Source organism: Bos javanicus, chromosome 5 (genome assembly GCF_032452875.1).
Source record: "Bos javanicus breed banteng chromosome 5, ARS-OSU_banteng_1.0, whole genome shotgun sequence".
Lineage (NCBI taxonomy): Eukaryota > Metazoa > Chordata > Mammalia > Artiodactyla > Bovidae > Bos > Bos javanicus.
In genome coordinates, this window is record NC_083872.1 from 107,533,233 (window position 1) to 107,546,336 (window position 13,104).

A 13,104-nucleotide genomic window follows, 5' to 3' on the forward strand; every position below is an offset into this window, starting at 1 on the left:
TGCAGGAAGTGAAGTGTGGTCCCCCCAAACTTTGTCCCCCCGAGAGAGCCTGGCCTATGGTCCAGGGAGTGAGAAGGTGGGGCCCTTCCCTGCCCCCCGCTTCCCCTGACCCTTGAGCAGGAGGTTCGTGCAACCAGGCTGAAGAGAGAAACGTCCAAGGGAATACTTTTAGAGGATAAAAGCTCTAAGCTTTATTATTTAAGGAAAAGAACATGGGAATTCCGTGTTTGGGAGTTCCCTGATGGTTAGGGTTCTGAACTTTTACACCATACTGCTGCTGCTAAGTTGCTTCAGTCGTGTCCGACTCTGTGTGACCCCCTAGACGGCAGCCCACCAGGCTCCCCGTCCCTGGGAGTCTCCAGGCAAGAACACTGGAGTGGGTTGCCATTTCCTTCTCCAATGCATGAAAGTGAAAAGTAAAAGGGAAGTCGCTCAGTCGTGTCTGACTCTTTGCGACCCCAGGGGCTGCAGCCTACCAGGCTCCTCGCCCGGGGTTTAATCCCTGCATCGAGGAACTGAGATCCCACAAGCCATATGGCATGGCCGAAAAAAAAAAAGGAAAGAAATAAACATGACTAAGATAATACTTTCAGAACAACAAAATGCAAGCTACCATGAGGATCAGCTTTTGTCCAATTTTAGAAGAAGAAACAAATTTTTGCTCCGTTTGCTGAAAACTGCTTGTTTGAATATTATAGAGGTTCGCCTTTCACTCCCAGGAAGGGAAGGCCTAGAGATTTCTCTAACTTCACTACTTCCTGGGTTAGTTTGTTTTCTCCTCTGAAAGGTCATCTTTACCTATTCATGTATCTTTTAACCCATAACGTGACCATGAAAATGACTTATCATTCCAGTAAGTATTTCTGATGGATAACAAAAAGGGTTTCAAATCCATTTCATCGGACTCCGAACGAGGAAACGGTCTTAATCTATGTAGCGAGAGGAAGTGCATCAGATCAGGCATTCTTAAAGAATTTACTGCCTTTGAGAGGCCTTAAGAAAGGAGATTTTTAAAAAAAAAAAAAAAGAAAGGAGATTTTTAGAGATTACATTTGCGGTGATTAAGAAACAAAGCAAGGGACTTCCCTGGTGGCCCATCTGCTAAGACTCTGTGCTCCCAAAGCAGGGGGCCCAAGTTCAATCCCTGGTCAGGGGACTAGATCCCACATGCCGCAACTAAGACCCAGAACAGCCAAATAAGTAAATGTATCTACATTTTTAAAAAACAGGGAAGCCAGCTGTCTGTGAAGGACGATGTTTTTCGGTCTGGAACCGAGAGAAGGGTGGGGGAGGACAGAGAAAGGGGTCTGTGGACGTCAAGGTGGTGGACACACAGGGTGCAGGCTTTTACTGTCTGCAGATGGGAGATGGAGACCAAAGTGCCTGTCCTCTGGACGCAGGCCGCCTGCCGGTGCTGGTGCTGACCTCCCCCTTCTCCAGGCCTCAGTGTCCTCAGCTATCACAGGGGGTGGGAGGGGGCGGTATGAACACTCTAGTCCCCAAGGCTCCTCCCCTAGAGTGATTCTACCTGAAGGTAAGGCGCTGCCTTGGCTGGAGGAGGCGTCCATATGGAGGGACCAGGAGCATTTACAAAGCAGGACAAATCAGGGTGGTGTGACCCAAACAGGAGACCCTGGGTCGGGGTTGGGAGGTGGAGGGAGCGCTTATATCAGAGGAGCCTCAGCAAGCCGACGGTGGGATTTCTCTCTCCATCTCACTTATTGAAAGTGAAAGTGTTAGTCGCTCAGTCGTGTCCCACTCTGCAACCCCACGGATTGCAGCCCACCAGGAGTGGGTAGCCATTCCCTTCTCCAGAAGGTCTTCCCAATCCAGGGATCGAACCCGGGTGTCCCCCACTGCAGGTAGATTCTTTACCGTCTGAGTCACCAGGGAAGCCTCATTTCACTTACTGTGAAAATACAAAGGGAGGTTTTAAAGGAGACCTACTGAGAGCACACTCAGTTCAGTTCAGTTCAGTTCAGTCACTCAGTCATGTCCAACTCTGCGACCCCATGAATCTCAGCACACCAGGCCTCCCTGTCCATCACCAACTCCCGGAATTCACTCAAACTCATGTCCATCTAGTCAGTGATGCCATCCAGCCGTCTCATCCTCTGTTGTCCCCTTCTCCTCCTGCCCCCAATCCCTCCCAGCATCAGAGTCTTTTCCAATGAGTCAACTCTTTGCATGAGGTGGCCAAGTGCTGGAGTTTCAGCTTTAGGATCATCCCTTCCAAAGAACACCCAGGACTGATCTCCTTTAGGATGGACTGGTTGGATCTCCTTGCAGTCCAAGGGACTCTCAACCCCACAGTTCAAAAAGCATCAATTCTTCGGCGCTCAGCTTTCTTCACAGTCCAACTCTCACATCCATACATGACCACTGGAAAAACCATAGCCTTGACTAGACAGACCTTTGTTGGCAAAGTAATGTCTCTGCTTTTGAATATACTGTCTATGTTGGTCATAACTTTCCTTCTAAGGAGTAAGCATCTTTTAATTTCATGGCTGCAGTCACCATCTGCAGTGATTTTGGAGCCCCAAAAATAACATCTGACACTGTTTCCACTGTTTACCCATCTATTTCCCATGAAGTGATGGGACCAGATGCCATGATCTTAGTTTTCTGAATGTTGAGCTTTAAGCCAACTTTTTGACTCTCCACTTTCACTTTCATCAAGAGGCTTTTGAGTTCCTCTTCACTTTCTGCCATAAGGGTAGTGTCATCTGCATATCTGAGGTTATTGATATTTCTCCCAGCAATCTTGATTCCAGCTTGTGCTTCTTCCAGCCCAGCGTTTCTCATGATCTACTCTGTATAGAAGTTAAATAAGCAGGGTGACAATATACAGCCTTGACGTTCTCCTTTTCCTATTTGGAACCAGTCTGTTGTTCCATGTCCAGTTCTAACTGTTGCTTCCTGACCGGCATACAGGTTTCTTAAGAGGCAGATCAGGTGGTCTGGGATTCCCATCTCTTTCAGAATTTTCCACAGTTGATTGTGATCCACACAGTCAAAGGCTTTGGCATAGAGAGCACACACAGAGTGACTCAAATCTGGGTTCAGGTCCTGGCTTGGTCACATACAAACCCTGCGACCCTGGTGCAACTACTGAAGCTTTGGGATCCTCGATTTCTCATCTGTCCAATGGGGACAACAGCAGCACTCAGCTCTTAGGATGGTTTTGAAAGTCGCTCAGTCGTGTCTGACTCTTTCGACACCATGGACTATCAGTCCACGGAATTCTCTAGGCCAGAGTACTGGACTGGGTAGCCTTTCCTTTCTCCAGGGGATCTTCCCAACCCAGGGATCAAACCCAGGTCTCCCGCATAGCAGGCGGATTCTTTACCAGCTGAGACACAAGGGAAGCCCCTTAGGGTGGTTGGGAGGATTCAGTGACGTCATGTGTGCAAAGGGATCTGGTATATAGTAGGCACTCAATAAATGCTAGCTTTTTTTTTTTTTAGCATGAGGTATGTGCCATAGAGGGCTTCCTTAGTGGCTCAGATGATAAAGAATCCATCTGCAATGCAGGAGACTCTGGTTTGATCCCTGGATCGGGAAGATACCCTGGAGAAGGGAATGGCTACCCACTCCAGTATTCTTGCCTGGAGAATTCCATGGACAGAGGACTCTAGTGAGCTGTAGTCCATGGTGTCACAAAGAGTCAGACACGACTGAGCAACTAACACACACACACACACGCATGCACGTGCCATGGCCCAGAGCTGTCTTCCTTTTTTTTTTGATTTTTAAATTAAAAAAATTTTTAAATTTTATATGGCCACGCCACAAAGCATGTGGTATCTTAGTTCCCCAAGCAGGAAACAAACCTGCGTCCCCTGCACTGGGAGCTCAGAGTCATACTCACTGGACCACCAGGGAATTCCTGGTGCTAGCTGTTTTAAAACTGGATTTTTTAAGAGCAGAAAGGGATAAATCAGCTGAGATTTAGGAGTTCCAGGAGAAGGCTCAGGCATGACCGGGAAATACTTAGAATGGGCCAGCTCAGCAGATGAGGTCCCTGCAGCAGAGACCCTAGTACAGCAAGAGGAAGGAGACACACAACTCTGGGTCTTGCTCTGGGTTGTTGAGCTGTGCCCTTCAGGGAGAGGGCCCAGTTCCTCCTCTGGACGGCAGGCAACTGGCAGGGAGGAGGGGGCCACGTTCAGATGTTTCTACTCCAGCCTGGCCCATGACACATGGAGAGCTGGCTGGAGACAGCGAGCAGGGGTGAGGAACTCAGAACCGAGAGACCAGCTGGGCAAGAGATCAAAGGAGCTAAAAGCCCTGATGAATGCCAATCAAGCAGGACCAGCGGGCCCTGAGAGCGGATTTTCTAGATGTCAGGGCAGGAGAGGAAATGATTTAACTGAGCACCCGGCTGTCACAGTGCAGCGAGGATGAGATTAAGTATACAGGCATTTTATCGGGGAAATCGCGCCAGCTGACAGTCTGGTCTCCTTCCGTCCTAAGAGGAGGAGACAGTTTAGCCCCCGCAAGGACAGGTTTGTGGCCTGGGGCTGACCCCTGCCCTGCTTGGAGTTGGGGGCTGGCTCCGCACAGTGGGAGCTCTGGGGCTTCCTCCCAAAGCTTTTCTGTCTTGCTTCCTTTTTCACCCAAACACCTTTGGAGATGACCTGGGAAACCCACAGGCTTCCCTATAGCTCAGATGGTAAAGAACCTGCCTGTAATGCAGGAGACCTGGGTTCCATCCCTGGGTCAGGAAGATCCCCTGGAGAAGGAAATGGCTACCCACTCCAGTGTTCTTGCCTGGAGAATCCCATGGACAGAGGAGCCTGGCAGGATACAGTCCATGGGGTCGCAAAGAGTCAGACACGACTGAGCGACTTAACAACAACTATTCAGTGCAGCTGTCAGGTGACGGTGGGGTATGTCAGGACAGACTGCAGGCCATGTTTCTGGAGCATCATCCTCGGGGTGGGTGAGGTGGGAACATGGGCAGGGAACTAGCTTCTGTGGGGGGGGTGGGCAGACACAGGAGGTGAGAAAGCCCGAGGTGTGTCCTTGGGCTCAGAGAAGCCGGGACTTGTGACTGTGTGCAATGTGTCAGGCAGCGAGCTTGGAGGGTGTCCTGAGAGCTTGATTTTGCTACCGGATCCACACTTATTGGGGAGGAAATAAAATGCTCAAAAATATTAGGCTTCCAGTGGCAATCAGATCGCATCACTGGTGTGGTCCAACCTGTGAGTCTGTGTGGGAGGTGTCCTGAGGAAACTTCTAGATGTAGACCCCCTCCCCAGTGGGCACCAAGTGCTGGCATCTCACCGTGAGGGGCTATGATGCAGAGATGGTTTCCACGCTGGACTCGGGGGCCCACCCTGAGTGGCACCCTGGGCTTGGTTCTGCGGAGGACACAGGCCCAGAGGGCTGTGATGCCTTCAACAGGAAACCCCTCCAGACAAACCAGCCCTTCCAGACCCTTCTGGAACAGTCGTGCAGCCAAATTCTGGAGTCTCCACTGAGCAGGCAGGAGAGGGAGTAACTTACTCTCTTGGGGTCCGTGGGAGGAAGGGCGGCCTCTGCAAGTGGACAGCAGGGAAGACCCAGCCGCCCTCCTCCAGAGCCTCCTCCTGCGAGCCCCAGCTTCCAGCGTGGATGACGGTGGTCAGGGCAGAGAGGAAGGCAGGGAGGCCTTCACCATGTCCCTGGGTATGGAGGCCAGAGGGGCGTGGACAGGAACAGGAAGGTGCAGGGTGTGGGCCCGGCCCCATGGAGGGAAAGGGAGAGGGAGGAAGCTGGCCTCTCCTTCCTTCCTGTTGTCAGAGCCTTTTGCTCAAACTGTCCATCTTATGATGAGCAATCCAAGGTGCAGGGAAGCCATGTACCTACCGTTACAGCTAGCGCAGCCGGCGGAGGCGGTCAGACCCTGCCCGGGGCCCAGGGCTCTCCACCACCACAGGCGGCATTTTCCAGCCTGTGCTTGGAATCAGCACAGGGTGAATTTGTCACAGACGCTGGCCCTCTATTCACTGCAACCCCTCCCCAGCACCGTCTGGGACCCTCCCCCCACCAAGGACATTCGACTCCCCTTGCTCAGCCTTTATTCTGACCATCGAAGATCACTTTATCGATTCAGGCAAGAGAGAGAAAGGAGTGTTTTAGTAAAGGCTGAAAAATCTTGAGATGTGAGGCGTTTTGTTAGCTTTTGTCTGGAAAATGCCTAGTTTCTTTGTCCCAGAAGGGCTTTCAGAAAGGCTGGCGGAGTCAGGATAATCTAGTGCAATTGGTCAGGCTCAGGCCCTCTGGGGGAACCTTGCCGCCCAAGGAGTCCTCCAGCCTTCAAAACACTTCTGCCTGGGTCTCAGGAACTGCTGCTCTGGCCACTGCTCAGAGGGGAAAGTGGCCCTCCGTCCCTCCCTCCTCACCCTGTCCCCAAACCCCACAACATGCCTCAGGCTTCCCCTCATCCCTTTCTCTGCCTTTGTGCCAGGACCACGTCCCAAGCCAATCTCTAGCGGACCGGACAAGCATAGGCCTGGTGCTCCCTCCCCTGAAGTCTTCCCCAGCCCCCTCACAGGGCTCTTTTATTAATTAATTAATTAATTTTTGGCTGCTCTGGGCCTTCGTTGCTTTGTGCGGGCTACTCTATAGTTGCGGAACTTGGGCTTCTCATTGAGGTGGCTTCTCTTGTGGAGCGCAGGCTCTAGGGCTCAGGGGCTTCAGTAGCTGTGATGCATGGGCTTAGCTGCTCCAGGGCAGGTGGGATCTTCCTGGACCAGGGATCAAACCCATGTCCCCTGCGTTGGCAGGCGGATTCTTATCCACCGTGCCACCAGGGAAGCCTTCATACAGCTCTTCGGCAGCTCCTGGGCCCTGAGCTCCTGGTGGCGGGCAGGGTCTGCCTGGGAGCCCAGGGGGACACCACCGCCGGGACTAGCTCCTGGCAGGGGCTGCACGGCCGCCCGCTCTACCTCCTCATCCTTCTCAGGGATGCATTTTCCCAGCACACTAACCTAGGAGGTCAACCTCATCTTCATCACTCTCCTGGAAAGGAGATATTCATACCCCCATTTTGCAAATGAGAAAACTGAGGTGCAGAATAAATATATTTTCCTTGAAATCAGTGAGTCAGAGGAACAGGGGCTCCCTCCACTCAAGCCTTCTGACCTGTGAGCGAGGACCCATCAGTGTTGAGGGAACAGTGGCCGGTGTCTGAAAGCCCGGTGGCGTGTGAACCCTGACATTTTCTTTCTGTATGACCAGAGCTGAGCTGCCTACAGCTCTTGGAGCCAGCCCTCAGTGCTTGGCACAGTCCTCAGCACATGGATGAAACCCATGACCATCCCCCCAGAAGAGTGCTTTCAGCCCGATCCACGGAGCCTGTAAAGCCTCTGAGTGTGGAGGTAGGACTCGGCACATATGAAAGCACACCCGTTTTCTGGGAAGAGAGCCCAGAGTCTTTATTGAAGGTGTCTGGAGCCCAGAAAAGTTTTACAGGCCTGGGAGCAGGGAGACCAGGGTAATCGTGGCTGACAAGGAAAAGGAAGGAAAAAGAGAAGCTGGGTGCCCATTGCTGGTTGGGTGCTCATCGCTCATTGGTGTCTCTGGGAAAAAACTCTGAGTCTAGTGTGCTGGATGTTGACTAGAGGATGCTTAGGGTCAACACGCCTCGGGGGAGGGCAGGAGCGTAGCGCGGGGCAGGGAGAGGTTAACCTGTGACAGACGTCCACTAGGAGCCTGGGCTAATCCCATCACGAGCTCTGCAGGGAGCATGACCTCTCAGATCCAGACTGGATCACATGACTGAACCTTTATAACCACTGTCGGCCACTGGATGTAGACTGCCCTGGGGAAAACATGACTTTGGGCCCAGGAGCTCATTGCAGCTCAGACAGTCCCAGAAGGAGCTGGGGGAGCTGACAGCTGAAGGCAAGCTTCAGTAGCAGCCCCAGGGCTGGACAGGAAATCAGTCCTTGAAGAAGGGTCTGGGGCTGTATCACCAAGCTCACCACAGTATCTCTGCTCTTGGGAAAGGGTGAGAGATTAAATGCTATCCATTCACCCATCCATTTATCCCTCCATCCATCCATCCACCCATCCACCCCTCCATCCCTCTATCCATTTAACATTTCCTAAACATGTCTTATAAGCCAGCCTAGGTGATAAGCACCTATGATAAAAAGCTGTGCATGGCACTGTCTGGTGGAGGAGAGAGACACATCAGTGAATAATTTAGGTAGAGTGGTCAGTTATGAAATAGAGGCAAGTGCCAAGAACCAGTGGAGCACACTGGAGGGCGGACTCTTCCTGGAACAATGAGTGAATTCTGAAAGAGCTGTCAAGGCAGAGAAAGGATAAGGCATTTTGCTGCTGCTAAGTCGCTTCAGTCATGTCCGACTCTGTGGGACCCCACAGACGGCAGCCCACCAGGCTCCCCTGTCCCTGGGATTCTCCAGGCAAGAACACTGGAGTGGGTTGCCATTTCCTTCTCCAATGCATGAAAGTGAAAAGTGAAAGTGAAGTTGCTCAGTCGTGTCCGACTTAGAGACCCCATGGACTGCAGCCTACCAGGCTCCTCTGTCCATGGGATTTTCCAGGCAAGGGTACTGGAGTGGGGTGCCATTACCTTGGCAGGAGGAAATGACGGTACAGGCATGGTGGTCTGAGCGGGTACCGCAGATTTGAGGAAAGTTTCCAGGTGGCTCAGATGGTAAAGAATCTGCCTGCAATGCAGGAGACCTGGGTTATCCCTGGTTTGGGAGGATCCCCTGGAGAAGGGAATGGCTACCCACTCTAGTATTCTTGCCTGGAGAATCTCATAGACAGAGGAGCCTGGCAGGCTATAATTCATAGGGTTGCAAAGGTCAAACTAACATTGAGCAACTAACACTCAGTAGATAGAGTGGCCAGGTTACTCCCAGAGATGGGTATGGACAAGGAGATTTGGATGAAATCACGAATGCCCTTGAACTATATCTGGCAGTACCAGAAAGTCACTTCTGGGTTTTGAGCATCTGCACTTTAGGAAGCCAACTCTGGTAGCCGAGACGACGGACAGCTGGGTGGTTGCTGGAACCTCGAGGAATCCTAGATGTGCCAGGACCAGGCATGTGCACTGGGCACCTAGAGGCCCTCTAAGCACAAGCCAGCGCCCCACATGAGTGACCCTCCCCTGATGCGGTGCAGAGCTTCAACACACAGATCATTCTGGTCCTCTGGGCGTGGAGTGTTCCTCTGAGGAGCTGCTTGGTTCCCCAAGTTCTCAAAGACTTTCACATCCCATACTCAAATCTTATGGTCTCCTGTGTGGAAAAACCTCCATGGGTGGCCTCGGCCCCTGGATGCTTATAGGCCTAATGTCATGCATCTTGAAAACCTGGGGTGAAGAAGCCTTGGGCATCACCACCAAGGACAGTCCAGAGTCCAGAGTGAGAGCGCATTCTGCCCCCTGGAGGCAGGTTGTGCTAGGGAGGAAAGTGACTCTGGGGCTTTTCCATGTGACCCTGGGGCTTCCCTGGTAGCTCAGTTGGTAAAGAATCCACCTGCAATGCAGGAGACCCTGGTTTGATTCCTAGGTCAGGAAGATCCCCTGGAGGAGGGCATGGCAACCCACTCCAGTATTCTTGCCTGGAGAATCCCACGGACGGAGGAGCCTGGCAGGCTACAGTCCTTGGGGTCACAAAGAGTCTGACACGACTCAGCGACAAAGCACAGCACAGCACACGTGACCATTCGGGAAGAATGGGCATGTTCTATCTCAAGAAAAGTTGAAGTTAGACCTTACAAAGAACTTCCTGGTGATACCAGTGAAAAAACCCAATACTTAGAGCTCATCCAACTATATAGCTTGATTGGTGGCCACAGGAAAAATGACGAAGCAAAGAATTATGCAGAGGCAAGGAGTCAGGCTCCTTGTTGCTAGGGAAGCCAGTGAACTCTTCTTTATTTGTGTTTGAGGGAGGGGGTGGGGTGCAGGGGAGTGCTGGGAGGACTTGAATGAAGATGGACTCTTTACCCTTGGCTATTTTAGCACTAGGAGGCTTTAAAGTTAGGCAGAAGCAGTTGCTCTGGCACGATTTGGGGCATCTTACGAGGGACAAAGCCTTGGAAGAAATAAATCCCAAGGTTGCCTGGCCCTCCAACCAAAGCCAGCCCACCTCCCTGGGCCCCCACTCCTCATCTGTGAAAAAGGGAGATGAGAAAGATGGGCTAGATAACCTAGGGTACCTGTCCACCACAGAGGCTGTGTCAGGGGTCTTGGGTTCTCTTCAATTCATCCTTCAAGTTTTTGCGGAGCCCTCATTGTTTGCTCAGCACCAACTGGGGAGAAGGGGATCAAATAGAGTACAAGCCTCAGGCTTGTGGGAAATCGGGGGTGGGGTGGAGAGATGGGGAAAGAGAAGTTAACATTTCTGGAGCACTCAGTCCGTACCAGGTGCTGCACGAAGCCCTCAACGTGCTGATTCCTTTCCACCTCCCAGGGACCCTGTAGGGCAGGTACCAGCGCCTCCCATGTACTGATGGGGAAACCAGGGCTCAGAGAAAAAGCAACTTGACCAAAGCCACAAGGGAGGGGGCTGCACTGGAGCCCTCACCGTGAGCCGAGATGCTCCTCTGTGATGCAGGTGGTGACCCTCTGGGGTCCTCGCAGATGGAGGCTGGAAGCTGGAACCACCAGGAAGGCTTCATGCTGGAGAGGGCTCAGCGCGGGGCCTGGGGAAGGGGCAGAACTCGGAGGCTGGCCGGGGAGGGGAGCAGCCTGAGTGTCATCTCAGAGGCGGGCATGTGGGCAGCAGCTGTGGCTCCTGTCCCTGGTTCCACCAGAGAGAGAGGGGCTGGGGAGGGGCAGCGACTTCATCTAGAAGCGTCAACTCCTCCCCCAGCCTCACATCGGCCGTCTAAAAGACGGACCTGGTTCAGTGGGGGTCAGCTTTCTCTCAGCTACTTAAGCCACTGGCCAGTAAGCAGACCACTGATAACTATGGTAGTTAACACACACTGAGCAGGCAGCAGGAGCCAGACCCTGCCTTAAGAACTCTGTAACTTACTTAAGCCTTCCAAACATCCCAGTGAGGTAGGTTCTATTATTATTCCCATTTTATACCTGATGCGAAGAGAGCAGACTCATTGGAAAAGACCTCGATGCTGGGAAAGATGGAAGGCAAGAGAAGGGGATGACAGAGGATGAGATGGTTGGATGGCATCACAGACTCAATGGACTTGTGTTTGAGTAAGCTCCGGGAGATAGTGGAGGACAGGGAAGCTGGGCAGGCTGCAGTCCATGGGGTCGCAAAGAGTGGGACACAACTGAGTGACTGAACAACAATTTATAGATGGGGAAACAGAGAAAAGTGAGGTTAAGTAACCCGCTTAGCTGTTAAGTAACAGCTAATAAGAGACAGGACCCAGATCGGAACCCGGGTAGTCTACCCCTAGGGCTTCTCTGGTGGCTCAGACAGTAAAGAATCTGCCTGCAATGCGGGAGACCTGGGTTCGATCCCTGGGTTGGGAAGATCCCCTGGAGGAGGGCATGGCAACCTACTCCAGTCTTCTTGCCTAGAGAATCCCCAAGGACAGAGGAGCCTGGCCAGTACGGTCCGTGGGTCACAAAGAGTCGGACATGACTGAGCGACTAAGCACGACACGGCACACATACTACGTCTAAGCAAGTTCCTGAGCCCCTCCCTCTGCCCCTCGGGGACCCTCCCCAAGCTCAGGCTTTCCTCCCGGCCTGGAGTTCTTGCACACCAAGATAGCCTCACCCTAATGAAGACAGCAGGAGGCCCCCACCAGCCCCTCCACAGGCCCATAGCTGCCCGAGGGCCCCAGCCCCCTCCCCGTACCCACACGCACCCCGCCCCCCCCAACCGAGCTCCGTTGCCTTTCGTTCGCAGTGACGGCGCCTGCGCCCAGGCCGGTGGGGGCACGGAGGACTCCGTGGCGGCGGCGGCGGCCGGCAGACCCAGTGCCCATGCCCCGAAGGCTCAAGCCCAGCAGCTGCAGGAGGAGGAGGAGCGGCCGGGGGCGGGGGGCGCCTCCCCGCGGGCCGGCCCCCACCGCGCGGCCTCCCCTGGCCGGCAGCAGCCTGCCCTGGCGACGGCGCTCTGCTCCCGCGCCCCTGCCGCCTCCGATTACGAAATCTCCCTTGACCTAAAGAATAAACAGGTACCCAGGGCCTCCGAGGCGGGCGGGAAGGGTGGTGAAGGGCCCTGACTCGGGCGCTGTCCAGGGTCCCAGGGATGTCCCTGTCTGGGCCGCCTGTGGGGCAGGCCCACCTCTTGGCCGCTAGTTCTCCCAGCTGAAAGGGGTAACTGCCCCTCCCTACAGCCAGCTCTTCCTGCAGCCAGCCTTGCCAGCGGCAGGGGTCACCCGTGCAGTGCCAAGCCCACAGGCAGTGTGTCCAGGGCTCTGCCCCTCTTACCACTGCAGAAAGCCCAGTGGCCCACATACTTCCAGGCAGGTGAAGCCCCCACCTCCAATCCTGCTCCAAAGAAATGCCCAGCCTACCTGCCCACTCAAGGGGCGAGCGCCCTGCTCAGGCACACACAGGCTCCAAAGAGGTTTGAAGACAGTGGTGTCCTCCAGGTAGACTAAAGATTCCCGGGATTAGCCCAGATTGGGAGAGTCCACGTGAAGGACCAGGGCTGCCTGGCGTGCTGCAGTTTGTGGGATCGCAGAGTCGGACAGGACTTAGCCACTGAACAACGAAAGCCCCCTGTTGGAAAACAAACTTCACTGAGGGGTTCTGGGTCTCCATCTTCCATTCTGTGAAGCAGCAAGAAAAATAGTGTCCCCGTCGACACCCCCCAAATGACAATGGCACGGTTGTTTTGGTGGAAAATTAAGAGACCTGAAAGGAGATATGTGTGTGTGTGTGTGAACATGCTTAGACACAGACTTTGTGACTTAGCGTTTTTGAGGAAGAACATTGAGCTTGGAGCCACACGTGTGGGATTCACTGTGGGTCCTTGCTCCAGTTCCTCTGTGACTTTGGGAAACACCAGTTAAGCACTCTGGGTATTCGTTTCCTCATCAGCAAAACTGGGAATTACACCTTGAATCATCACTGATGTCCCTTCTAGCTCTAAAATGTGTAGGTTCTAAAGAACCATTCCTTAACCTGATGGACGGATTAGGAAG

The 13,104-nt window shown here is 53.3% G+C and overlaps 1 protein-coding gene across 12 annotated transcripts in view; it reads left to right on the top strand.

Moving 5' to 3' along the window:
• Positions 1 to 13,104, top strand: part of IQSEC3 (IQ motif and Sec7 domain ArfGEF 3) — a 92,045-nt gene that overhangs the window by 37,786 nt on the left and 41,155 nt on the right. For 11 of the 12 annotated variants that reach the window (XM_061418248.1, XM_061418249.1, XM_061418253.1 and 8 more), the window contains exon 3: positions 11,859 to 12,129. The exons of the other annotated variant lie outside the window; for it this stretch is intronic. In XM_061418248.1, the coding sequence (XP_061274232.1) occupies positions 11,859 to 12,129 (271 nt within the window). The remainder of the gene's footprint in view (positions 1 to 11,858; positions 12,130 to 13,104) is intronic. 12 annotated transcript variants of the gene reach the window in all.